This window comes from Stegostoma tigrinum, chromosome 6 (genome assembly GCF_030684315.1).
Source record: "Stegostoma tigrinum isolate sSteTig4 chromosome 6, sSteTig4.hap1, whole genome shotgun sequence".
In the NCBI taxonomy this organism is placed as follows: domain Eukaryota; kingdom Metazoa; phylum Chordata; class Chondrichthyes; order Orectolobiformes; family Stegostomatidae; genus Stegostoma; species Stegostoma tigrinum.
The window spans coordinates 54,147,915-54,175,752 of NC_081359.1; the positions used below are offsets into that span (position 1 = coordinate 54,147,915).

General features: G+C 40.8%; 1 protein-coding gene across 8 annotated transcripts in view; it reads left to right on the forward strand.

The window, feature by feature from the left end:
• Positions 1-27,838, forward strand: part of dlg2 (discs, large homolog 2 (Drosophila)) — an 891,501-nt gene that overhangs the window by 153,764 nt on the left and 709,899 nt on the right. For 7 of the 8 annotated variants that reach the window (XM_048533248.1, XM_048533245.1, XM_048533246.1 and 4 more), the window contains one exon: positions 19,644-19,751. In XM_048533248.1, the coding sequence (XP_048389205.1) occupies positions 19,644-19,751 (108 nt within the window). The remainder of the gene's footprint in view (positions 1-19,643; positions 19,752-27,838) is intronic. The other variant, XM_048533254.2, reaches the window with a different exon arrangement.

Genomic DNA, 27,838 nt, shown 5'->3' on the forward strand with positions numbered 1-27,838 from the left:
CTTTCATCATTTTCATCTCTCTTCTCCCCGTCTTCCAATTCAAGTTTTTAACAATTTTTTTTCATAGAACCCATACAGTGTGGACATTTTCTCTTTCCTCCAATTCAACTTTCTTTCTAACTGAATCTGTCTTAATTTCAGGCTTCCTTCCTTTTTAACTAAATCTTGTGTAATCGCATTAAATATCTTATATTCACAAGATCCTACTTGAATTCTACATGCAATTTATCCACGAGTTCCCTCAGTTTAAAAGTCAAAGTTTTCAAATAAGCCACTCCCAGCAAAGCCTTACCAAAGACAATTTGAAATGCTAGCCCTTGTCAGAGATTGCACATTGACTGTCCTATTTTGCCCTCAGTAGCTGTTTGTAAAGATCCACAGATCCCTTTTAAATATAATAAATTTTGATTAAGTAAAAATTCCTGCTTTCTTTTGATCTTGATCCAAAGAAGGGTCACACTGGATTTGAAATGTTAACCCTGTTTATCTCTCCATGGAATACTGCCAGATACACCTTCAGTTTCAACCCTTCTACCCTTAATAGCAACCTTACAGATACTCAGACCCCAGTGAGGGGTCATCCTTTTTCCGCTTAAAAGTTCTTTGTTCTTGGACATAGCTATAATTGATTTCTTCCTGCCAAACTCCAGAATTCACTCAATGTTTTCTTTAGTTAATGACTCTTTGTGAGATATTTAAACAAACTGTTCACACAACTAAATTGCTTTTTACATGAGTTCCTGAAACTTAAGCATTCAACAGCCTTGTGTTATATCATGAAACTTTTTGTTTCTGAAACTTTTCTCCTTTGACGTGTAAGTCACTCCCAAATTTTTTTCCGCAGAAACTGCTTTTGAGACTGCTAAGCTAACAGCACCTTTGCCACTATAGAGGTGTTCTCTCTGACAGACACTCATTAACACTCACTAACTTTCTGGACTGTTCTTTTATTCCTAAAAGAAGCTTATTTCCATCTTTGTCTCCTTCTGACATAGGACACCTTGTTACTTGTCAAAAATCTACTTTTTTCCTTTTTTCTACATATTTTGTCTGAAGCACCGAGTCATTCACCTAAAGAGTTTTTTTTTGAAAAACTTAATGTAAAATACAAATGTAAACAAATATGCAGACAAATCTGTACAGCTCAAAAAACTCAAAAAATTAAACGAAAATCATTTCTTCCTTACCCCTCATAATATAGAATTGCAAGTCAAACTAAAAACTACATAAAGTTCTGTCCACTTTAAAACCCAGCTCTCGAACAATAATAATTCATAATGAACCTTTATCACAAGATTAGATGTAGGAAGCTGACATGGAAAGTGCCAGATAGTTAAGAGAATATGGTGGGAGGTAGAGTGATAGATGGAAATCGTGGCCGTGGAGACAGTTGTGGAGTTATTACTTCATGTCAGAGAAGGAGTTTTGAATGGGCAATCAGAGATCACAAGGGGTAGGGGAACTTAATTGGACCAATTTCCCATATGATGTAGTGGCAAAAATAGGTCAGAATCTGGATGTCCTGTGACAACAACTCAGCTTCTCACTCTCCAGAATCAATCAAAAGTAAGATGAAATACTTATCAGGATGCGTACATCTCCAGAAACACTCGAAGCTCCACACAAAGTACAAATTAGCTCCATGATCTTCAGATCCACCATTTTATACTTACAACTTCTCCACCATTAAGGTATTGCTGTTGCAGTTGCAGTAGTATTTGCCAAAGTTTGACTTCTGATGTTTCTTTGTAGAGTTGATCACTTTCACTCGGATATTGTATGTGATGGTCTTCTCAGTTCCTGGATTGTATTAAAAAATGTCTCCATCATAAATGTGTAAGCAGAACAAAAACTATTTTCAAAGTTACTAGCTACAGCTGGCCATTACAGTTCTTTCAACAAATAGAACATATGAAATTTAATCTTTAAATGATGTAAAATTAAGCGTAATTTCATTCCCTATCCATATTTAATGAGTTAGTAATAGGAATATTGAAATAAACTAATTATTCATACCAAAAGAATATCTTTGCTCAAGGAGTGTTGCAAGTAGTCTTAAAAAAAGCCTGTCAAATAGGATGCAAACTTTTACTTGAGGAAAGATATTCTTTAAAGTTACATTTTAACAGATTGTGTAACAAAGCTGTTCCTTAGTTGGTTCTTCTAATGTGTTCCTAAATGAAAACTGCTTTTCCCATAATAATGTTAACTTAACTGGCCATCCTCTTATTAATTCTCACTACCTTCTAATCACTTACTCCTGCTTATTGGCTGAAGAAATCTTAATAATTTGTTAAACTGTTCTGCTTTCCTTTGTTCCACCACAGTCATGGTCACAGGTCATTGAGTCTTACAGCATGGAAACAGGTTCTTTGGTCCACTTGTCCATGCTGACTCAATCTGACCAATCTCATTTTGATTGTTTGACTCATAACCATCAAAAATGTCCCATTAATATACTCAGATAGTAGGAACTGCCTAGCTGTGAAAGTGATGGGTGGAGCGATGTCTCTAGCTGTGAAAGTGGTGGGCAGAGCGACGTCTTCAAGACAGAACAATAATACAGAATCCTGCCGAGTCTTCACCATCCCCCCAGACCTCCCACTTACTGAGGACCAACCGTCAGTCCTCAGTAATGGTCTCACCTTTTGACGCCCTCTACCCACACATTGATGAATACAACTCTTGTCTAAATATTGAGCAGTTTTTCCGCTGCCTCCGCCTCCGTGCTTATTTCTTTAATTATGAAACTAACCGTCCCTCTACTGACCCCTTCTCCTGCCTCCAACACAGCCCCTCCTCCTGGACACCACCCCAAGGCCTCCTACCCTACCTTGACCTCTTCATCTCTAATTGTCATCGAGACATCGATCGCCTCAATCTCTCCACCCCTCTCACGCACTCCAACCTCTCCCCCACAGAACGTGCAGCCCTCTGCTCCAATCCCGCCCTCATCATTAAACCCGCAGACAAGGGAGGTGCAGTTGTAGTATAGTGGACTGACCTCTACATTACTGAGGCCAGACGCTAACTCTCTGACATCACCTCCTACCGCCCCCTGGATCATGATCCCACCCCCGAGCACCAAACCATCATCTCCCAAACCATCCACAACCTCATCACCTCAGGTGACCTCCCACCCACAGCCTCTAACCTCGTCAACCCCAACCCGGCACCGCCAGCTTCCATCTCCTTCCTAAAATCCACTCCTTCCTAAAATCCACAAACCTGACTGCCCTGGTCGACCCATTGTCTCGCCTGCTCCTGCCCGACCTATCTGGATTTCCAGTTTTCCTTTGGCAGCTGGTTCCCTATATGCAGCACCTTCAGTGTGAAGAAATTATACCTTTGGCCCTTTTTAAATCTTTTCCCTCTCACCTTAAACCAATGCCCTCTAGTTTTGGACTCCTCCACCCTAGAAAACAAGACCTTGGCTTTTCACTCTATCCATGTTTTATAATTTTCATCCCTTTAGCCTCCGATGCTCCATGCCACCTACCCTGGCCATCCCTTTTTCTGACCCTCTTGTTTGGTGATCTTCATTCATTGTTTCCCTCTCTCACTCCCTTGTGCTTGCTGCTTCCTGTTCCCACTGTCTCCCCCTAAGTTGGCAAGGTTGGCGATGAGTGGAAGGGTCAACAATCAGAAGAGATCGTGAACAGAGGTGATAAAGGAAGTGGCAAACCAGAGTAAATTAGGGTCAAGTGAGCAGGAAGATTGCATGTGAGTGTAATGAGTGATAAGGTTAATGAGTAGGACAATTGACGAATGGGAAATTAAGTGAGACATGTGGTGAGTGAGAGAAGTGGGGTGGAAAGCAGTTAGTGAGAAGGTCTAGGGAGGGAAGTGGCGAGCAGGAGAGATGTGACTAGTAGGAGGAATGATGAGCAGGAGTGGTGGGGAGAGAAGGGTTGATTTACCTGCTAAAATCAAATTGCATTGGTACAGTACCCTTTTAGATGGGGGAATTCTTGTAATCATATTTACAATATGGAATGTATTCAGGTTGGCATGAAACTAATGGTTTGAGAAAATATGTCTAATTAATTAGTAACTTCTAATGGACTTCAGTTCAATCACATGCCAATGGAATAAATTGAACTTTTTGAACAACAATGAACTTGATCGGGTTTAAAACAAAACAAGGAAGTCCTGGAAATAATCAGTAGTTCAGGAAGCATGTATGGAGAGAGAATGTTTATGTTCAGGAGTTAAAACCATAAATGATATTATACAGAGACAATTGACTGCATTGTTCCTGTGTTGGTTCTTTGGTAAAGCAACCCAATTAATTGCATATTATTTTTATCCCCAAAACCTTCACCCCTTCAGAATTTATCCAATTTGCTTCTGAACATGGCTATTTAAATTGTCCACCAACCTGTCAGGCATTGCATTCCCAATTGTAATAATGTAGTACATAAGAAATGTTTCCTCATCATTTTTGGTGATCTTACCAATCACCTTAAACCTGGGTCCTGTGTTTTCCGACCTCCTGCCACTGCAAATATGTTATTCTTACTGTTCATGATTTTGATCACATTAACCAATTCCTCCCTGAACGTTTTCTTCTTTCAGGTGAATAATACTAGCTTCTCCAGGCTGTTCATGTAACTGAAATCTTTTATCCCTGTTATCATTGTGGTAAAATACTCACTAAGGCATTGTCATGTTTCTAAAGAAAAAGTGTCATCCAGAGTTCAGCATAATATTTCAATTCATACTTCTCTGTATTATTTTTCATCTGTCATACCCACTTATTTCATTAGTTTCCATATGTCCTCCTGAAGACATTGCAATGTTTACTGGGGCCTGAATTTTCTGATTTGCGTCAGAATCCCTGTTTCAGGTCCATATCAATGTAAAATTTACCTAATTACCTTTGGAGTACTTTCCAAGGTGAATTTGTGGACTTGGAGCCTGCCAGCCTGAAGCTGCACAGTCCAGGAACAAATGCAGCAGCAGTTGAAAGGAGCAGTGCTGATAACTCTTGTCTCTTTGTTAGCAGTAAATGCTGTGTTCTGTAGTTTATTCATATTCCTAGAATCCCCACGGTATGGAAACAGGCCCTTTGGCCCAACAAGTCCACAGCGACCCTCAGAGCATCCCACCCAGACCTATCCCCCTGCAATCCACCTAATTTGCTCATTCGTGAACACTATGGGCAATTTAGCATGGTCAATCCACCTAACCTGCACATTTTTGGACTGTGGGAGGAAACCAGACCATCTGGAGGAAACCCAGGCAGACATGGGGAGAATTTGCAAACTCTAACAGTTGCCTGAGGGTGGAATTGAACCCGGGTCTGTGGTGCCCTGAGTCGTCATGACCATCCTTTTTAAAAGCCACTGAGACAGTTGCAGAGAGAAGGTTCTGTATGTAAGATAAGTGGAGTGGGGTATAGTGATGTCATAGAGTAATTGTTGGTTAGGATAGAAGAATGTCGGGTGGGCTGAAGGTGTAGGTACTACCTTGGTAGCAGGCTGGGTGACTTATGAGTGCAGGTGGTGATAGGGAATTGCATCCATGGGAAGCTTGAGTGGTCAGGTAAGGATAGTTGTTGGGTCTCGAGTGGGCGCAGAGGGGCTTACTTGTGTGGGAGGGATTGGTTCCATGGGGAACCAGCGGTCAGGTCTCGGTGGCACTGTGGGTTGGGAACAGGAGTCGGGTCTGTTGAGAAAAGTATTATCGGGTACAGGAGCAAGCTGAGTCAGGTGAATGTACTTCAGGGTTTGGGGTTAACTTGATTTGGAAGTTTTTCAAGCCCAGGTGTGGGGACATCGGGTGTAAATTGAGGGTCAGTGGGGAAACCAAGTGGGGGTTGTCAGTAGTATCTAGATGAGATTACTTATATGGTTTTATTGACTGTATATTTTCCTGGCTATCGATTGAAGGAATTTTAGATGGTTTCAGATGCCAGGTAATTGCCGATCGGAAATGCTTTGGAGTCAGCTGTCTAAGGAGTTTGGGTGATCCTGATACACAACTCAAATCTATGCTTCAGCAACAACAATCTTTGAACTATCTGGTCCATTATTTCTGAGTTTAATGTCATTTGGAAACCTTGAAATTCTGCCTTTATATGTAAAAATCATGCTGTTACAATTAAAGCAAAAATGAAATGTCAACATTCAACTTTCATCAACTATTTCTAATACCTGAGCCATTCAGGGTTTAAAGTGACTTTTAATCAGGACAACTACTGATGTAACATGGCTGCTGTGATCTCTTGACTATGGATTGAGGCAAGTTTTGTGAAACCAGTGTAAGAAACACAAAATAGCTCTGCACTCAAGTTACATTTCCTCCAAATTTGAGTCATAGAATCATAGAATTGAATTCCTACAGGGTGAAAGCAGACCATTTGGCCTAGCGAGTCCACACCATATCTTTTGAAGAGCACACCACCCAGACCCAGTCTCCCATCCTATCCCCGTAACCTGAATTTACCATAGCTAATTCACCTAGTCTTCACGTCCCTGGACACTATAGGTAATTTAGCATGGTCAGTTCACCTATCCTGCGCATCGTTGGCCCCTGGGATGAAACGGTAGTGCCTGGTGGAAACCCATGCAGACATGGGGAGAATGTGCAAACTCTGCACAGATGATCATCTGAGGCTTGAATTGAAACTGGGCCCCTGGTGCTGTGAGGGAGCAGTGCTAACCACTGAGCTGTCATGCACCCCATGAAGAAATTTGCATACTGTTTACCTTGCATATTGTACAATGAAAATCTTGTCTAGCTTGGAAATATAATGAACATATTCAAGAATATACAAATGAACTTATGTCAACAGCTGCTTGGGACAGCAAAGTAGAGGCAAGTAAAATTGGATTTATAAGCAAAAACTGGAAGATACCATTTCTTTCTGCCTTTCATTCTCATTTAAGTCGGTGAATGGTGCAAAAGTAACTTGAGACAACAACCATTCAGGGATATCTTCAAATTTCCCTTTGGCTGTTATAATTCCTGTCTATATTAGGACAGCTAAAGTCTCCTATTATCATTCCTCTCTATTCTTGCAACCCATAGTAATTTGCACTATATGCTGTAATGTACTAACTATTCTGGCTATCAGCTGGGGGAAAGAAGATTGATGATTGAGCAAAAAAAACAGATCTACTCCAAAACCTTAAATAATCACCATAATTTAACTTTTTTACAGGATCCAAAATATTTAAATTTTTATTCACTCTTTGACAGCAGTTTAAAAGCCTCTAACGTCAGAGAATCACTACTGCGCAGAAAAGGCCATTTAGCCCATCGAGTCTGTACCAACATTCTGAAGAGCCTCCCACCCAGATGCCCCCACTTCCCTATCCCCTTTACCCCACATATACCCTGGCTAATCCATCTAGCCTGTACATCCCTGTACACTATAGGACAATTTAGCATGGCTAATCCACATGATTTGCACAACTTTTGGCTGTGGGAGGAAACAAGAGCACCTGGTGGAAACCCGCAAACAGTGGGAGAACATGCAAACTCCAGACAGACAGATAGTCACCCAAGGCTGGAATCAAATCTGCGTCATTGGCACTGTGAGGCATCAGTGCTAACCACTGTGCTGTCAGGCTGCCCCTCTATTTTGTTTCAAAAACTCATGGCCATCTAAACAAACCGCTTTATCTTCCCAAGTTGAAACATGTTAATGAAATGTTCCTGGGCTTCTTCAAGCTTCTGAGCAGCCCTCAGTACAATTTTTTTAGAATGTTTTGCCTTTTGTACATCATGGTGATACTGAAGCTGAGATAGGAGCTTAGCAGTAGGAGGATCAAATCTTCACATTATTCTGTGACAACATGTAATACTGTCATTTTACTTATTCCATTTGCAGCCATTTTTTAAAATCATTATTATCTAATGCAGCATGTTATATTACTACTTAATGGATTAGCTGTAGATGCCTCAGTGTACTTTAATTAGTTAAATTATAAATAGCCTAGCGATTAGTAGTAAGCATTTTGCATATAGTTGGCTTTCAAATTTTGTGATACACCATTGCATGCCAAAACTTGATTGATGGTATGTGCGATACAGAAGATTTGACATGATAATGCAAAATAAAGCTGGGTACACGGAAATCCATCTATGAATTTTTTGGAAATTTAGCATGTCATGACTGATTTATGAATTATGATCAGATCGTTATAAACTGGTGAAGCACCCCAATAGAAGAGCTCACTGTATGTTGTGTGTAAGGTACATTTATAATGTAGATTGGCATTTAGTTTAAACTGATATGACTGGGAATTGTGCTTATTCTTAAATTATAAATATCTCAGATTTCTGTTGTAATTAGAAATAATGAAATGTCCAAAGTTGTCCATTCCAGGATACTTCTGTGTTTCATTTTCAAGGGTATTATTTAACTGACTGTGCTGTTTAACTTCTGTGGAAAAGACTACATATTAAAGAAAGAGCTCAGAAGAGCCAGGAGGTAAAGAGAGAGCTCAGAAGAGCCAGGAGGAGACATGAGAAGTTGTTGGCGGATAGGATCAGGGTAAACCCTAAGGCTTTCTATAGGTATTTAAGGAATAAAAGAATGACGAAAGTAAGATTAGGCCCAATCAAGGATAGTAGTGGTAAGTTGTGTGTGGAGTCAGATGAGATAGGGGAAGCGCTAAATGAATATTTTTCAACAGTATTCACTCTAGAAAACGACAATGTTGTCGAGGAGAATACTGAGATACAGGCTACTAGACTAGGTGGGATGGAGGTTCACAAAGAAGAGGTATTAGAAATCCTTCAGAGGGTGAAGATAGATAAGTCTCCTGGGCCGGATGGGATTTATCCTAGGATCCTCTGGGAAGCCAGGGAGGAGATTGCCGAGCCTTTGGCATTGATCTTTAACTCGTCATTGTCTACAGGAATAGTGCCAGACGACTGGAGGATAGCAAATGTGGTTCCCCTGTTCAAGAAGGGGAGTAGAGACAACCCTGGTAATTATAGACCAGTAAGCCTTACCTCAGTTGTTGGTAAAGTGTGGAAAAGGTTATAAAGGATAGGATTTATAATCATCTAGAAAAGAATAAATTGATTAGGGATAGTCAGCATGGTTTTGCGAAGGGAAGATCGTGCCTCACAAACCTTATTGAGTTCTTTGAGAAGGTGACCAAACAGTTTGATGAGAGTAAATCGGTTGATGTGGTGTATATGGATTTCAACAAGGCGTTCAATAAGGTTCCCCACAATAGGCTATTGTACAAAATGTGGAGGAGTGGAATTGTGGGAGATATAGCAGTTTGGATCGGAAATTGGCTTGCTGAAAGAAGACAGAGTGTGGTAGTTGATGGGAAATGTTCATCCTGGAGACCAGTTACTAGTGGTGTACCGCAAGGGTCGGTGTTGGGTCCACTGCTGTTTGTCATTTTTATAAATGACCTGGATGAGGGCATAGAAGGATGGGTTAGTAAATTTGCAGATGACACTAAGGTTGGTGGAGTTGTGGAAAGTGACGAAGGATGCTGTGGGTTACAGAGAGACATAGATAAGCTGCAGAGCTGGGCTGAGAGGTGGCAAATTGAGTTTAATGCAGACAAGTGTGAGGTGATGCACTTTGGTAGGAGTAGCCAGAAGGCAAAGTACAGGGCTAATGGTAAGATTCTTAGTAGTATAGATGAGCAGAGAGATCTCGGCTTCCATGTACACAGATCCTTGAAACTTGCCACCCAGGTTGACAGGGCTGTTAAGAAGGCATACAGTGTTTTAGCTTTTATTAATAGAGGGATCGAGTTCCGGAACTAAGAGGTTATGGTGAAGCTGTACAAAACTCTGGTGCGGCCGCACTTGGAGTATTGCGTACAGTTCTGGTTACTGCATTATAAGAAGGATGTGGAAGCTTTGGAAAGGGTGCAGAGGAGATTTACTAGGATGTTGCCTGGTATGGAGGGTAGGTCTTACGACGAAAGGCTGAGGGACTTGATGCTGTTTTCGTTGGAGAGAAGAAGGTTGAGAGGTGACTTAATTGAAACATATAAAATAATCAGAGGGTTAGATAGGGTAGATAGGGACAGCCTTTTTCCTAGGATGGTGACGGCGAGCACGAGGGAGCATAGCTTTAAATTGAGGGGTGATAGATATAGGACAGATGTCAGAGGTAGTTTCTTAACTCAGAGAGTAGTAAGGGAATGGAACGCTTTGCCTGCAACGGTTGTAGATTCGCCAACTTTAGGTACATTTAAGTCATCATTGGATAAGCATATGGACATACATGGAATAGTGTAGGTTAGATGGGCTTGAGATCGGTTTGACAGGTCGGCACAACATCGAGGGCCGAAGGGCCTGTACTGTGCTGTTATGTTCTATGTTCTATATTACACTCGTGCCTGTCGACGTGTTTTTATGTCCACATGTTGAAAATAGATAATTTTGAGATTGGGGTTGTGGTCAGTGTTCTAGATAATAAACACATTGTCTGAAAATACATATTTCATTTTTGGGTTATTATTCACTGTACCATTAGCAAGCCATAACAAATCAGGAAGAACAATTATGTGAGTGGAAGCCAACAAAAAAATCTTCCTGTACCTCAACTGCATGTGAACCATGCCATCTTTGAAGGTAGCTTGCTGTTCAATTACAGCTTTCTCACCAATATCTTATTTTGGTCAATCTTGCCTCATTCCGTTTTTGCCCTATTGAAGTCAGCTCTCCACCAAATGATTTTTTTTCTGAGCCTGGATTTTTCTTAGCTTGTCATTCTCCTCCATCATCCAGAGCTTTATGGTACAATGATCACTGACTCCTGAATGTTTCCCTATGAACACTTGATCCACTTGTCCCACTTCATTTCCAAGATCCAATGGTGCAACCATTCTTCTTGGACTGGAGACATACTGCAGTAGGAAACACTGCTGCTTGCAATCTAGGAACACTTGCCCCTCATTGCCCATTCCACTACCAATCTTGCAGTCTATGTTTGGGTATTTGAGTCCCTCATTGTATTCACTGTAATGTTCCCATCTCTCTAAAATTTCCCTGCAGATTTATTTGCTTCATACTTTCAACTAGTTCGCAGACTATAGACTACACCTATCAATGTAATTGGATCCGTTTTGTTCCTTCACTCTAGCCAAATTGATTCTGTCCTTGAACCTGCTGTGATGTGTTCTTTCTCCAGTACTGCAATGCTCTCTAACCAATACTGCAAATCCTCCTTTTTTCCCTTTATCTATCTTTTCTGAACACTTTGTACCCGGGAATTTTTAACATCCACTCTTACCTTACCTTGAGCCAGGTCTTTGTTATCATCATTGGATCACATGGCAATCTGCACTTGGAACACCCCAATTTTATTAACTGCACTCTGAGTTTGTATGTCTGTGCACTTACTCTCTTATTAAGTTGTAATTTCTTCTATTCTTATTCTGACTTTGTCTTTTAATTCTATGCTAATGGCAGCTGCACCTTCAAATATTTTGTGAACAGTGGTATTTTCCTTCTGAGTTCTCTCTTTGTACCCACACCCTGCTTTAAAGCCCTTCCAAAAGCCTTAGTAAAATGCCCCACGAAGAACTCAGTCCAATCTCTGCTCAGCTTGTAGGTGCTGGCTTCCCCAGAACCAGTGCCAATGTCCCAGGAACCTAAAGTTCTCTCTCCTGTACCATTTTTCCAGCCACACATTCAACCGTCTTCGCCTCCTATCTCATTGTTAACTTGTACTGGGAGCAATACAGAGATTACTAAATTTGAGGTCCTGCTTGCTAACTTATCTGCTGAGCTCTTTAAATTCTGATGGCAAGACCACAACACCTTAATCTTAGTCATTGGTACCAATGTGGATCATGCCATCTGGTTGCTCACCTCCTCATGAGTAATGTCCTGTAACAACGTTGACTGGCACCAAGGAGGCACATTAAACAGGCATTCCTGTGGTTGTCATTCCTGTCTGTCTTCTTCCTTAACTAATGAATTCCCTATCAGTATCGCTCCTCCTTTCTTCCTCCTCCTCTCCTGTACAGCTAGGCAGATTGCAGTGCCATAGGCATGTCTCACTTGAAAAGATTAAAGCAGTACTGAGTGAATTTAAGAGTTAGGTAGAAAATTTTTTAAAAAACCTTAGAAGTAATCTCTGGTTTACTCCCAATGCCAAACTCAAATAAGAGAAGGAACAAAAAGAGAAAGGAGATAATTCAATGGCTGAAGACCTGTGTATTGTTCATGGATTCAGGTTTTGGGACAATTGGAATGTCCTTTGGGACAGAAAAGACCTGTTCAAAAAAGGAGGGGTCTAACCTGAACGGGAAAGGGGTGAATATCTTGGCAGAGTGTTTTGCTCATTCCATTAAGGGAGACTTTACACTCATAGAGAGGGGGCGTGGAGGAATTCTAAATAGTGTAAACAGGATTGATGAGGAAGGTTCTGAATATGAGGAGAGCATGACAATTAGAAAAGAAAGACGAGAGAGTCGATGTGTAGTCACTCTGAAGAGCTAAATTGCATTTATTTTAATTCAAGGAGTCTTGCAGGTAAGGTTGATGAACATGGGATTTGATGTCACAGTTATTACAGAAACTTGGCTGAAAGTTGAACAAAACTGGCAGCTCAATGTTCCCGGTTTTAGATGCTATATTGAAGGAGAGAAAAGTTGAGGGTGGCATTTTTGATTAAGGAATATATTGCTGCTGTAACTTGGGAAGATATTTATGAAAAATAGTCCATTGAAAATACATGGATAGAAATTAGACATAAAAAAGGAATGATCACATTGATAGGCTGTAGGTCACCCCATAGTAAGAGGGAAATTGAGAAACATATGTAGGGAGATCTCGGATATATGTAAGCATAATAAGGTTGTAATAATGGGGAATTTTAATTGACTGGGGCGACGATAGTGTTAGAAGTTTGGACGGTGAAGAATTTGTTAAATGTTTTCTTGAAAATTTTCCTTTACCAGTATTTGGATGCTCCTGCTAGAGAAGGAACAAAGCTAGACCTTCTTTTGGGCAATAAGGCAGGGCAGATGACAGGTAAAAGTGGGGAACCACTTTGGGTCTCACAATCATAACTTTATTAGTTTCAAAATGGTAAAGGAAAAGTATAAGGCTTCTATAAAAGTTAAAGTTTTTGGCTGAGTAGGGCAATTTTTAATGGTATGAGACAAGAACTTTCAAAAGTAGACAGTTTCCAGGTAAAGGGATGACACACAAGTGAGAGGCTTTCAAGAGTGTAATGACAAGAATTCAGAGGCATTTTGTTGCTGTTAGAGTGAAGGGTAAGGCTGGTCAGATTAAGGAATAATGGATGAATAAAGATATTGTCGTTTGGGTCAAGAATAAAATAGAATCCTCTTTTAGTTATAGACAACTTGGTTCAATTGAATCTCTTAATCAATATAGGGTCAGTCTTAAGAAATAAATCAGGAAGGCAAAGAAGGCCTATGAGATAGCGTCAGCAGATTAGGTGAAGGATATTCCAGAGAAATTCTACAAATATATTAAGAGCAAGAAGGTAACTAGAGAGATGGTAGGCCCCCTTAAAGATCAAGGAGGTTGTCTTTATGGTGAAATCCAGGAGATCAGAGAGATACTAAGTGAGTACTTTGCTTAAGTTTCTACTGTAGAAAGGAATGGAGTCCAGAGAATGCATAGAAATAAATTTTGATGTTTTAAAAGCAGTTCACATCACAGAAGAGGAAGTTCAGGAGGTCTTACAGAATATAAAAGTGGATTAATCTCCAGAACCTGATCTAATGTATCCCAAAACATGGGAAGTAAGGGAGGAAATTCAGACTCCTTGCAAAAATACTTGCATCATCTATATCTACTTGTGAGGTGACTGATGACTGGAGGGTGGCTAATGTTGTTCCTTTGTTTAAGAAAGATTGTAAGGAGAAATCAGTGAACAATAATCTCTGACTTCAGTTGTGGGTAAATTGTAGGGAGTAATTATAAAAGATAGGATTTGCTAGTATTTAGAGAGACAAAAATTGATTAGGGACAGTCAGTATGGTTTTGCCTGAGGAAAATTGTGTCTGTCTAGTTGATTGAGTTTTTTGAGGAAGTTACCAAAAAGACCGAGGGCAGAGCAGTAGATGTTGTTTACTTAGAATGTAGTGAAACTTTTGATGAGGTTCTGCATAGTAGATTAATTAGTAAAGTTAGATCATGTGGGATACAACATGAGCTTGCCAGTTGGATGTGTAATTGGCTTAATGGCAGCAGACTGTGTGTGGTGGCAGAGGGTTGCTTTTCGGACTGGAGGCCTGTCACCAATAGTGTTCCATAGGAATTGGTTCTGTGTGCTGTTTTGTTTGTTATTTATATAAATGACAGATAACAGATTTGAAGGCATGGTTAGTAAGTTTGCAGATGACACTGAAATTAATAGCATAGTGAAGAAGGTTTTCTAAGATTACAAAGGGATCTTGATCAATCAAATGGGTCAGTGCGCTGAAAAATGACAGATGGAGTTCAATCTGAATAAATGTGAGGTATTGCATTTTGGGACAACAAACAAGAGTAGGGCTTATACAATTAATGGTAGGATCTTGGATAGTGTTGTAGATCAGAAGGACCTAGGGGTGCAGATCTATAAATCTTTGAAGTTTGCAAACTATATCGACAGGGTGGTTAAAAAGGCGTTTAGCATGCTTGCCTTCATTGCTCAATTCTTTAGAGTATAGGAGTTAGAAAATCATGTTGCGTTTGTAGAATATTGGCTCGGCCTCTTGGAATACTGTGTCCAGTTCTGGGTTGCCCAGTTATAGGAAGGATATTATTAAGCTGGAGAGGTTTTCAAAGAGATTTACCAGAATGTTATTGGGTATGGAAGGTTTGTGTTATAGAGAAAGGCTGGATAAGCTTGGAAGTTCTTCACTGGAGCATAGGACGTTGAGAGGCAACCTTGTTGATGAGGGATGTAGGTAGAATTAATTGTTGCTGTCTTTTACCTAGGATGGGAGATTTCATGTCTGGGGGCACAATTTTAAGGTGAGAGAAGAGAATTTAGAAAAAGACATGGGGGGAAATGTTTTACACAGAGGGTGGTTCACATGTGGAATGATCTTCCTGAGGAAGTAGTGGATGTGGGTACAATTATAATGTTTAAAAGGCATTTGGATAAGTACATGAATAGGAAAGATTTGGAGGGATATGGGCCAGGAGGAGGCAGGTGGGACTGGTGTAATTTAGAATTATGTTTGACATGGACTTGATTGGACCAAGGGTCTGTTTCTGTGCTGTATAACTGTATGCACTCCTTTGAGGAACTAATGCCATCATCAGCTTCCAAAATGGAAGAACGTTTTGAGTCGAATCCTGGGATTGCTGTGCTTTCTTCCTGAATCTCTTAAACTATGTGTTGGTCACCTGCTTCCTTCAGTCCCTTAAGCTGTGATCACTTCTTTCAATAAGTTTTCCATGAACTCTTAGCCTTATGGATGTACTTTTCTGTAGCTAAGTGCACTTCCAGCACATGTGACATTTTGGATTCGAGTAGGATACATGATTTCCTATCTATTACAGAATACATGTTCAATTTGACCAATTTGTGCTGCCAAGCCTTAAACTTAAACTTACTTAAGTTTTACCTACTGGACTTAGTCTTAACTTATTTCCCTTTACAATAACTTTACTCCACTTCTCTTATTGTACTCTCCTTACTAATATTCCTTCTTCATATTGACTCTGACTTTCACTTATTCCTGTTTCTCAGTTAATCCCAAACTTCAAAAAAAATGTCAGTCGGGATGCTGTCCTCATGAAGAGTGAGTAACTGAATGTTGGACAGCTTACCTTGATTGTTTCTCTCCTAATGTGGGCTGCGGTCCTTGTGGAATGAGAGAAAGACAGGTATTGTGGGAGATGAAAGTGGGTGGCAACAGCATCCCTTTTGGTCAGAGTTGGGGATATGAAAGTGAGCTGGAAAGATGTTTCAGGCAATAGTGAGAGTGGTAGAACATGAGCCCTATTGGGAGGGGTTGCTTGGAATAGCAATGTGAGTGTGAGATACCAGAGAGAAAATGATGGCATTTTTGCTGGCAGTGTGGAGAACATCATTGACTTTTTTGCTACATTGCTGTACATTTCCTCCAGGTGCCTGCGACTACTGTGAGCAGGGTAGCTAATGCAACCAGGCTGGAATGGTCTGGTGTTGTGGCTTCCATTACTGGGCCTGAGGACAGATGATGCCCCACACCTGCACCGCTTGTTCCACCAAGTTTCTTCCTTCAAAGCAGGGTTCCAGTTTCACACTGTCCAAGTCAAATATCAGGAACCATGTAGGGCAGCTCCAGACTGGCAGTGTTTGTTTGGCTGCACAATGCGGTTTTAAAGATGACACAGATGCAAGGGATGTACTTCTTTCGTAGATATCTTGTAAATGGTGAGTTTTTCCAAAAATGACACGTTAAAATGGGGATGAAATCAGATGTGAGGGACACCGTAGGCACTCAGTAGGTAATTAATGAAACAAATTTGGTAAGATGTGGTGTAAAGCCTTCCTGGGCGTTGCAAACTCTCTGGTGAGAATCACTGGAAAAGACTCGCCACAACCTACACTGAGTCAAAAAATGTAAGATTCAGCCCTTTGACTTTTCCCAGAAAAAAATAGCAATTTTGAATTTATCTCCCACTATTACTGATGCTGTAAGACATTAGTGAGAGTGTCTTAAAGAGTGTCCCTGACTTTAGGGAACAAAGCCTGGCAGGTAGGCTGAGTTTAATATGATTTGACCAAAGTTGACTGGGAGCAGTTGCTTGTCAGAAAATCTGCATCAGAGTAATGGGAATCATTCAAAAAGGACAGTTAAGAGTGCAATGCCAGTGTATTCCCATAAATTTGAAGGGCCGGACCAACAATTCCAGAGAACCCTGGATGCCACCCATGTTGTGTTGGATTGATAAGAAAATAAGGGGTAACTTATAGAAGATGGGGTTCCAAATGCTAGAAGCCCTAGAGTAGAATGGAAATTGCAGGAGGTTACTTGAAGAAATTAGCAGAGAAGAGAGGGCATGAAGAAACACTGGTGGGCAAAATAAATGGAAATTAGAAGGTATTTTCTAAGTATATTAGGGGGAAGAAGAAAACGAGAGAGAGATTAGCACCTCCACCAAACCCACCCAAAATAAAACAGCGACCAATGTCATAATCCGGGGCAGCATAGTGGCTCAGTGGTTAGCACTGCAGCCTCACAGCTCCAGGGACTCTGGTTTGATTCCAGCTTTGGGCGACTGTCTGTGTGGAGTTTGCACATTTTCGCTGTGTCCGCGTGGGTTTCCCCTGGGTGCTCCGGTTTCCTCCCACAGTCCAAAGATGTGCAGGCTAGGTGGATTGGCCATGCTAAATTGCCCATAGTGTTCAGGGTTGTGCGGATTATAGGTGAAGGGGTCTGGGTGGGATGCTTCGAGGGGCAGTGTGGACTTGTTGGGCCAAATGGCCTGTTTCCACACTGTAAGGAATCTAATCTATATGTGGAACTGGAAAATGAATTCACTATAGAAAAAGATAATGGAGGTCCAGAAATCAGACAGAAAGACTAATATGTTTGAACAAATTAGCACGGGGGAGGAGGCATTATTGGTAGTTTTAGCCTGCTCAAAAGTGGATATGTCCCTCACACCCAGATGATCCTAAGTTGCAGTGGGATACAGTGGAGGAGATTGCAGGTGCTCTTACATTAATTTTTAAATTCTCTCTGGCCACTGCAGAGGCGCCAGAGGAAAGGAAGGTAGCTAATGTGGTGCTATTATTCTAGAAGACTCAGTATTAAACCAGGAAACTGTAGGCCAGAGAGTCTAACATTATTGGTTCTTACACTATTGGAAAACATTCTGAGGCACAGAATTACTATCCACTTGCATTAATCATGGTAGTCAGTTTGGCTTTATTGGGAGAGGTCATGTCAAACAAATCTTGATTGAATTTTTGAAGGGATGACTAAATGTGTCCATGAGGGTAATGAAGTTGATGTAGTCTACATGGATTTCAGTAAGGCTTTTAATTAACTATCTCATAGGAAACTGGTCAAGAATGAAGAAGGAGCCCCTGGTATTCAGGGCAATTTGGCAAAAAGAATCTAAAATTGACTTGGTGGTAGGAGTCAGAGAGTGATGGGTGAAGGTTGTTTTTGCAAATGGATGTTTGTTTCCAGTGAAGTGCCACGTAGTTCAGTGTTGAGTCCCTTACATTTTTTCGTATACATTAATGATCTAGACATGAATTTAGGAGGTATGATCTGTAAGTTCATAAAAGACAAAAGTTAGTGTGGTAAATGATGACGAAAATAGGATATTATAAATGGCTTGGTCTGATGGGAAGAACACTTGCAATTGTAATTTAATGTTGAAAAGCATGGGATGATGCATTTTGGAAGCAGTAACAAGGTAATGGAATACACAATGACTGGTAGGATTCTCGGAAATCCAAAGCAACAGAGAGACTGGAGTCCCTGTCCATATATCCTTGAAGGCAGAAACACAGTTTGATCAGGAGTTTAAGAAAGCATTTGAGAACTTGCCTTTACTAATTAAGACATTAAACATATGATCAGGGAGGTTATGATAGAGCTACATAAAATACTACAGGTGGAGTATTATAGTAGTTGTTGCTGTTGCATAATTGTAAGTGTGTGAATGCACTAGAAATGGTGCAGAGGAGACTCATCAGGATGTTGCCTGGGCTGGACTGTTTCAGCTATGAAGTGAGCCTAGATAGACTGGTGTTGTTTTCCTTAAAACACAAAGATTGGGAGGTGGACACCTGATTGAGGTGTACACAAGTGTGAGGGGCATAGATAGGAAGAAACTTAGCCTCTTAGTAGATGAGTCAACTACTGGGGGGATTGATTTACAGAAAGGCCAGAAGGTGTAGAGGGGACTTGAAGGCAAGATTTTTTACCCAGAGGGTGAGAACTCACTACGCAATAGAATGGTATAGACAGGAACCCTCACAACCTTTAAGTATTTAGCTGGTCATTTGAAATGCCATAACGTACAATGCTGTAGGCCAAATGATGGAATATGGGACTAGAGCACTAGATTACCAGCACAGGTTGGGCTGATGGGCCTCCTTCTGTGTTGTAAAACTCTATGACATTGTATGGTTAAGCATGACTAAATAATTATGTGTAACCAAATTTATTTTGTCTGATTTGAATTACCTTACATCAACCAGAAGGTGTTTTCAGGCTTATTATTCACATGGAGTGCTTCATTTCCCAATTCGATCTGCAAGTGTGACTTTGTCTGAATTAGACATCACAACAGAATACAATTAGACATTTTAATTATCGGAATATAAATTGAAGAATGATTGGAGATAACTGATTTGAATTGAATCAGTTATACTTTTCACATAGTTATATAGTTCTGACAAAAGGCCATTGAGGCAAAGTGTTGAATAATTTTTTCTTCACAGATGCTGCCTTTTAAATTGAATATTTTCAACATTTTCTCTTTATACTTCAGATTTCCAACACCCATAATACTTTGCCTCTGTATACATTGTGGTCCATGATGTCTGAAATATTTGTGTTTTGTTTGAGCAGACTTCATTTAAAAAAATGATCCCGTAGTGTCAAATTGTTGAGGTACACTTTTCATCTGTTTCGTCATGATTTATGTAGGCTAAAGATTTACACACAACACATTTATGACTCAATAGATACTAAAGTAATTTTGAATTCATTTTTTTTTAGCCAGCTGGTACAGAACAAGACGCAACATTAACAAGAGTGAAAGATGAAACTGATGAACAGGAAGGAGAATTGCCCGCAAAATTGCAAGAACAATGGGACCGTGCCCAGGTACAGTCTTTTTGTTAACTTCAAACAAAGCAGTTGCATTGAACCAAAACAGCATCAACTTCATCTGCTGGATCCATGTTTTAGCTCTTGGGCTAATCATTACTGGAAATCTGGTAGAACACTATTCTGCAGGAGATGTAAAATTGAAGCTTTATTGAACAGCAATCAGTAAAGAAATGTAATGCAAAATCTCTCGATGTTTCACCTCACTAAGATTGACATGTACCTTAGTATCAAAGTGAGGAACACTAACAGATTTGCCAGACTCAGTCTCTATTGGAACACCAATAGGGGCAATACATTTGACTTTACTGCCCTTGGTCAAGAGAGGTTGCAATTTGCTTCTGGTTGCTATCCAGTACCACTTTTGGAAATGCTTGCAAGAAGATGGATTGAAGTTCAAATATCCCTGTTGAATTCATGTCAGGAGTGAATATTCTAAGATGCTATATCTCTGCAGTAAGTCTGTAAGTAAGGTGAAGAAAATTGCAATGAAATACATTTAGCATGTAATGAAGAAAGAAGTCAAAGTATTAGACAATATATATTTTATGTAACTTTAATTTATTGGCCAAAATTACCTGCAGAAATGTTTTAATTCTATTGTTGGTCAATTGGCTTCTGGAACTAAACTATAGAATAGACTGTAATTTAATAAAACTTGACATTCTAACTAAATGACTTTAAAAAGAGAAATGGAAAAAAAAACAATTTTTAGAAAATATATTTTATTGTGTGAAAGCCCAAAGGGGAAATTTACCCTGCAAACATATGTGTACGTTCCTGGATTGTCTGTTGCCTGTGGCACTACTGAAATAAACTACCTACCCAATACTGAAATCCATCTTTGAGTGCAGATTTTTCTTTGACATTCTTTTCCATTAGTTTCATTGTACTACTGTCCTTACCTGAAATCATAACAAATGTCATGGAGGCTCGATGATATCTAACAACCTACTGAAATGAGCATAGTTCAAATGTAAACATTCTCAGTAAATGTTAGCAGGCTTTATATGAAGAGGCATCAAGGCTAATCCCAATTCCTGTGTCAGTCAATGTTCACGTGTTTCAGGAGGTATTGATGGATAGCAGTTGAGAGCATGAGGCTCTTTGAATATAGAACATAAAACAATACAGCGCAGAACAGGCCCTTCGGCCCTCGATGTTGCGCCGGCCTGTGAACTGATCTAAGCCCATCCCCCTACACTATCTCATCATCATCCATATGCTTATCCAAGGACTGTTTGAATGCCCGTAATGTGGCTGAGTTCACCACATTGGCAGGCAGGGCGTTCCACACCCTTACCACTGTCTGAGTAAAGAACCTGCCTCTGACATCTGTCTTAAATCTATCACCCCTCAATTTGTAGCTATGCCCCCTCTACAAGCTGACGTCATCATTCTCGGAAGAAGACAGTCACTGTCCACCCTATCTAATCCTCTGATCATCTTGAATGTCTCTATTAAATCCCCTCTTAGCCTTCTTCTCTCCAATGAGAACAGACCCAAGTCCCTCAGCCTTTCTTAATAAGACCTTTGCTCCAGACCAGGTTACATCCTGGTAAATCTCCTCTGCACCTTTTCCAATGCTTCCACATCTTTCCTGTAATGGGGCGACCAGAACTGCACGCAGTATTCCAAGTGAGGCCGCACTAGCGTTTTTTACAGTTGCAGCATGACATTACGGCTCCAGAACTCAATCCTTCTACCAATAAAACCTAACACACCGTAAGCCTTTTTAACAGCACTATCAACCTGGGTGGCAACTTTCAGAGATCTATGTACATGGACACCAAGATCCCTTTTGCACATCCACACTACCAAGAATCTTTCCATTGACCCAGTATTCTGCCTTGCTATTATTCTTCCCAAAGTGAATCACCTCACATTTATCCACATTGAACTCCATTTGCCATCTTTCAGCCCAATTCTGCAGTTTATCCAAGTCTCCTTGCAATCTGCAACATTCTTCCACACTGTCCACCACCCCACTGACTTTAGTGTCATCTGCAAACTTACTAACCCATCCACCAATGCCTGCGTCCAAGTCATTTATAAAAATAACAAACAGCAGTGGTCCCAAAACAGATTCTTGAGGCAAACCACTAGTAACCGGACTCCAGGCTGAATATTATCGATCTTTGAACATAGAACATAAAACAATACAGCGCAGAACAGGCCCTTCGGCCCTCGATGTTGCGCCGGCCTGTGAACTGATCTAAGCCCATCCACTCGTTGCCTTCTTACAGAAACCCAGTTTCTAATCCAATCTGCTAAATCTCCCTCAATCCCATGCCTCCGTATTTTCTCCAATAGCCTACCATATGGAACCTTATCAAAAGCTTTACTGAAGTCCGTATTTCTTTCTTTCTTCACAGACATAGTTGGGACTTGTGATGTCCTTGGAGCAATTTGCATAATAGTGTGGGAAAGAGCATAAGAGCGCAACTAAAAATACTTGTGTGAGGAGCCTTCAAGGCTTAATGTTTATTTTATAACTGTTACCTTTTATGCATTTTGAAAACAAAACTTGAATTGGATAAAGGAATACAATAGAAAACAAATTACACTTAATTATTCTGTTCAATTATCAAGAAATTCAATTCAAATGACTGTATATTAATAGGTATTTGAATAAGTATTAGTGATTGATAACAGCATTTTGAGTGCACTTAGTCCATTTTGAGCTAGTCTCTATTGTCATGTATTTGATGGCACAGCCCTTTGTTTTGACTTGCATTTTTCATGCATAAATTAGATTTGATCTTTAAAAATGGTGTATTTGATTGAATATCTAATTCAGTGCCAGCTAAGGAAAAAGGCAGTTAATCAAAATAGTCAATTTAAAAAAGTGCTGTAAGCACTTAAATGCATAATCAAGAGAACTGAGCTTTGTTGAGTCATCTCTGTTCTGAGGTAGGTTGAAATAAGCATTTAATAAGAAAGCCAGGTCAGTGGACAACTAAAATCTAGAAAATGTAGTATACTTATTGCAACCTTTGTTTTAGATGGTGTAAAGCAAACAAAATGCATGCAGCAATCTTTGACTATGATAGTAATACCCCAGTAACATTAGGAATGAATTTCCGAAATAACACATTGTGGAGATGGAGAAGCATTGTAGGCCAGGCAGCATCAGAGGAGCAGGAAAGTTGATGTTTTGGATCAAAACCCTTCTTCTGAAGTAGGAGAGGGGAAGTGAGCTCCGAGGTGGGGTGTGGCTGGGGAAGGTAGGTAGGATGGTGATCAGTGAGTATATGTAGGCAGTGATGGGGATTGGTCAATGAGGAGGGAGGAGCGGATAGGTGGGAGAGAAGATAGATGAGTTGTGCCAGGTCAAGGAGGCAGGGATGAGAGGGATTGCTGGTAATGGGATGGCGAGATTTTGAAACTGGTAAAGCCCACATTGAGACCATTGGGTTGTTGGCTCCCAAGGCGGAATATGAGGTGCTGCTCCTCCAGTTTCCGGGTGGCATCATTGTGACATTGGAGGAGGCCCAGGATGGACATGTCACTCAGGGAGTGGGAGGGGGAGTTGAAATGGTTCGCGACCGGAAGGTGTTGCCATTTGGGGCTCATGGGGATTGTGCCTTCTGTCTTCACACCCCAACAAAAATAAAGACAGAATCTCCCTTGTCCTCACATATCATTCAGGACAAACCAGGGTTGTCTTCGAGGAGCAGGGTAGTCAATGTTTTGGGTCAAACACCTTCGTCAGGACTGGCGAGGGGGAGGTGAGCCCAGAAGTAAACAGAGAGAGGGGGATGGAGTTGGGGCTGGGTGAAGAGTAGGTAGGAAGCTGAAAGTTGGGTGCAGGTAGAAGGTTATTGTGATTGGTCAATGGGAAGGGTGGAGCGGATATTTAGGGAAGTTTGTCATGTCGTTTTGCAGCTAGCTAACGTTCGTGTATTCTGATGGGTAGCTTCTTTTCTGTCTGTTCAATGTAATGTTTGTGGCAGTTGTTACATGGTATTTTGTAAACTACATTGGTTCTGCATGTTGTGGGAATAGGGTCTTTAATCCTTTATGAATATTTGTCATGGAGTGGCTGTGGGCACGTGTGCTACCATGATTCCTAGTGGTTGTCCGAGTCTCATTGTCCATTCCGATATGTCCTTCCTGTAGGGCAGTTTGGCCAGTGTGTTAGAGTGTACTGTGTCCCCTTGTTGTCTGTTTAGTAGGCAGCTGTGCATGAATTACGGGATATCTGTTCGTTGCGAAGATTTTGTATAGGTGCTCATTGTCTTTGCTGTGTATTTTTGGCGTGTTACAATGAGTGGTGGCCCATGTAAATAGTTCCCTAACACAGCTTTGTTTGTGGACATTCAGGTGGTTGCTGCGGAAGTTGAAGATTTGGTCAGAGTGGGTTGCTTTCCTATATACTGAGGTTTGGAACTCTCTGTTGGTCATATGTTCAACTCTGCTGTCCAGAAACAGAAGCTGATAGTTGTTTTTTCCTTCTCTCATGAATTTAATCCCAGCGAATATGTTGTTGATGAGGTGATGGGCCTCTTCTAGTTTGTTACATTTAATAATAACAAATGTGTCATCCATGTACCGGATCCACAGTTTAGGTTGAATGCAGGGGACGATGGTGTGTTCTAGTCTTTGCATGGTTACTTCAGCGATGAGTCCTGAAATGGATGACACCCTGGGTGTGCCATTTGTATACTTGACCGTGAAAGACGAAATGTGCAGTGAGGCGCAAGTCTAGTAGTTTCAGTATGTTGTCATTGCTGGTCTGCATTCCTGCTTCCTTTACTAATGTAGCCAGTGTTTTTTTTTGGCTAGTGTGATGTCAGTTGACATGAATAATACTGTGATGTCAAAGGATGCCATACTCTTGTCATCGCTAATTTTTATGTTCTTGAGGGTATTGAGGAATTCTTGGGTTGAGTGGATGGATTGGGGTGATCGGTCGACTGGGTGTTTCAGTCTCTGTTGTAGGTCCTTGGCCAGTTTGTGTGAGGGTGTGCCTGGTAGGGAAACAATGGGTTTGAGGGGAATGTCTGATTTTTGTACCTTAGAAATTTCATAGAAGCAGGGGATGTTCATGCCTTCTGGTTTAATTCTCATGTAGTCCGTCTTGATTATCTGTCCTGCAGTTTTTTCTTGTCTTTGACAACTTTATGTGCCATTTCTTTTAATTTTGTACAATCCTGATGTTCATTTATTAGCCATGGTTGTATGACCTCTTGAGTGTTTGCACCTGGAAGGATTGAATAATTACTGTAAGTCATGTGATATTTCTGTAAAAATTATCCTTTGCTTATGTAAGCACTGACAAGTCCTTCTATGAAGATACCTGTCCCAATTCGATTAAGATGTAACCTGTCCAACTTGGTACAGGTCCCCACCCACCCCCAACCCCCCCGATCCAGAACTAGTCCCCAGTTCCTCTGAAATCTTATGCCATCTCTCTTATTCCAGTTTTCTAGCCAACTATTCAGTTGAGTTCTTACAGAGGCATACAGCACAGGAACTGATCTTTTGGTCCAACTCGTCCATGCTGGCCAGTTCCCTAAACTAAACTAGCCCCACTTGCCTTTGTTTGGCCCATGTCCCTCTGAACCTTTCCTCTTCATGTACCTATCTAAATGTCTTTTACATGTTGCAACCGTACCTGTACCTGCACCTACCAGTTCCTCTGGCAGTTCAATCTACACACAAACCACTCTTTGTGGCCCCTCAGGTCCTTTTTAAATCTTTCTCCTCTCACTTGAAAAATATGCCTCCTACTTTCGAACTCCCTCACCTTAAAGAGAATAGCAAAGATCTCTTCTCTAGATCTATGCCCTTCATGATTTTCGAAACCTCTATAAGGACAACCCACAATCTCCAAAGCTCCAGTGAAACAAGTCCCAGCCTATCCAGCTCTTCTTATAACTCAAACCCTCCGGTCCTGGCAACAGCCTGGTAAATCTTTTCTGAATTATCTCCAATTTAATTATATCCTTCCTATTGCTGTTCAAATCCTGTGTTTTTTTTTAAAGTTTCAGCTCCCGAAAACATACTTTCAGACCTCATCCATCTTTCTGGTACTAATATGGGCCATGACTTCAGACAGATTCCTTCACCACCATCGACCTTCCCTGAAGGATATCCTGCAGATGCTCCATGACATTCTTGACCCTGGCACCAGGCAGACTATACATATTCTGCAGTCATGTTAACCACCACAAACTCCTGTTCTATCCCATTGTCTGTAGAATCCCTTTGCATTGCCCTTTCATTCTCCTTTTTCTGCTGTACAGCTGAGTCACCTATTTAAGATGCCGGGTAGTTGTGTGATAGTAAATATGACATGGAAAAAGATACTGGAAGTACTCTTAGACAGTTGCATCTATCTCTCGAGTGCATCCTGATGGCAAGAATTTGTGAAAGAGCAATAGAGACAATTTCTTTTCTAGTCCACAATTTTTTGTATTATATGTCATGCTATTTATAACATGCCTCTTAACTGCTGAAGGCATGTCGTTCAGTCATTTCATTCAAGGGATGTGGGTGTTACTGGCTAAGCATTTATTGCTCACCCTGACTGCCCTTGGAAAGGTGTCGATGAACTGCCTCCTTGAAACGCCACAGGCTGTTTGGTGTAGGCTCATTCACAATGCTGTTCCGGAGGGTGTTCAGGACATTGGATGCAATATGGTTGTGGGTGGATACAGCTCGAGCTTGAGTGGAAAATTGAGACTTCCAGTATACTAGAAGCTGACTTGGAGAGACAGTGAGATTACACGTGGTTGCATGTTTGTGTGGGAAGTGGTGTAGGTGCTGTAGATATATAAGATGTAACTTTATTGGATTGACTATTTAAAGTAAAAGTCAATTTTTTTTATTTGATGTGTCTTTTGCCTGTTAATTTATGTATAGTTTATATTAGTTCTGATTTGTAAATTTAACATAAAATACTGAAAAAGTGGAATATTGTTGGTACTTTATTAATTTCACAATCATTCCGTAAATTTGGTTATGTTGCCTGATAGTTTTCCTATAGGAAAACTAACAATATAATTTCTCTTCAACTTCTCATTTTACTCAATATATTCACATCCTGTCATTCACCAGTGGCACACTCTGGCACTTAAATTTCATACCTACTGTCCAGATAATTCCACTCATTGTTGCATGTCATAGCTGTCTGTCTGACACCTGACATCCCCCTCAGACCCATTGTTTCCCTACCAGGCACACCTTCACACAAACTGGCCAAGGACTTAAAACAGAGATTGAAACAGCTAGTCAACAGATCACCCCATTCCATCCAGTCAACCCAAGATTTCCTCAAGAACATAAAAATCAGCAACGACGAGATTATGTATCCTTTGAAGTCACAGCTTTATTCACATCAGTCGACATCCCACTAGCTAAAGAAACAATGGCCACATCACTAAGGAGGAAGCAGCAATGCAGACCAGCAGCTCTATCAGCAATGACAACATACTTAAACTACAAGGTTTATGCCTCACCACACACTTTGTCTTTAATGGTCAAATATACAAACAGCTCGGCAGCCCACCAATGGGGTCACCCAGCTCAGGACTCATTGCAGAGGCAGTCATGCAAAGACTGGAACACACGACCCTCCCCTGCATTTAACCTAAACTGTGGATTAGGTACATAGATGACACATCTGTCATTATTAGACACAACAAATTAGAAGAGATCCACCGCCTCATCAACAATGTATTCGCAGGGATTAAATTCACAAGGGAAGAAGAAAACAACAATCAACCTCCGATTCTGGATGTTAAAGTTGAGTGTATGACTAACTGGGAGTTCCAAACCTCAGTGTACAGAAAATCAATCCGCACTGATGAAATCCTCAACTTCCACAGCAACCACCCCAACGTCCACAAACGACGCTGCAGCAGGACACTACTTGAATGTGCCAGGACACACTGCAATACTCCGGAACTATGCTGGAAAGAGGAAGAGCATGTATACAAAATCCTCGCTATAAAAGAATATCCCTGCAACTATATCTGCAGGTGCCTACTAAACAGACAACAACAGGAGGACACAGTACACTCTAATACACTGGCCACACTGCCCTACATCAAGAACATATTGGAACTGACAACGAG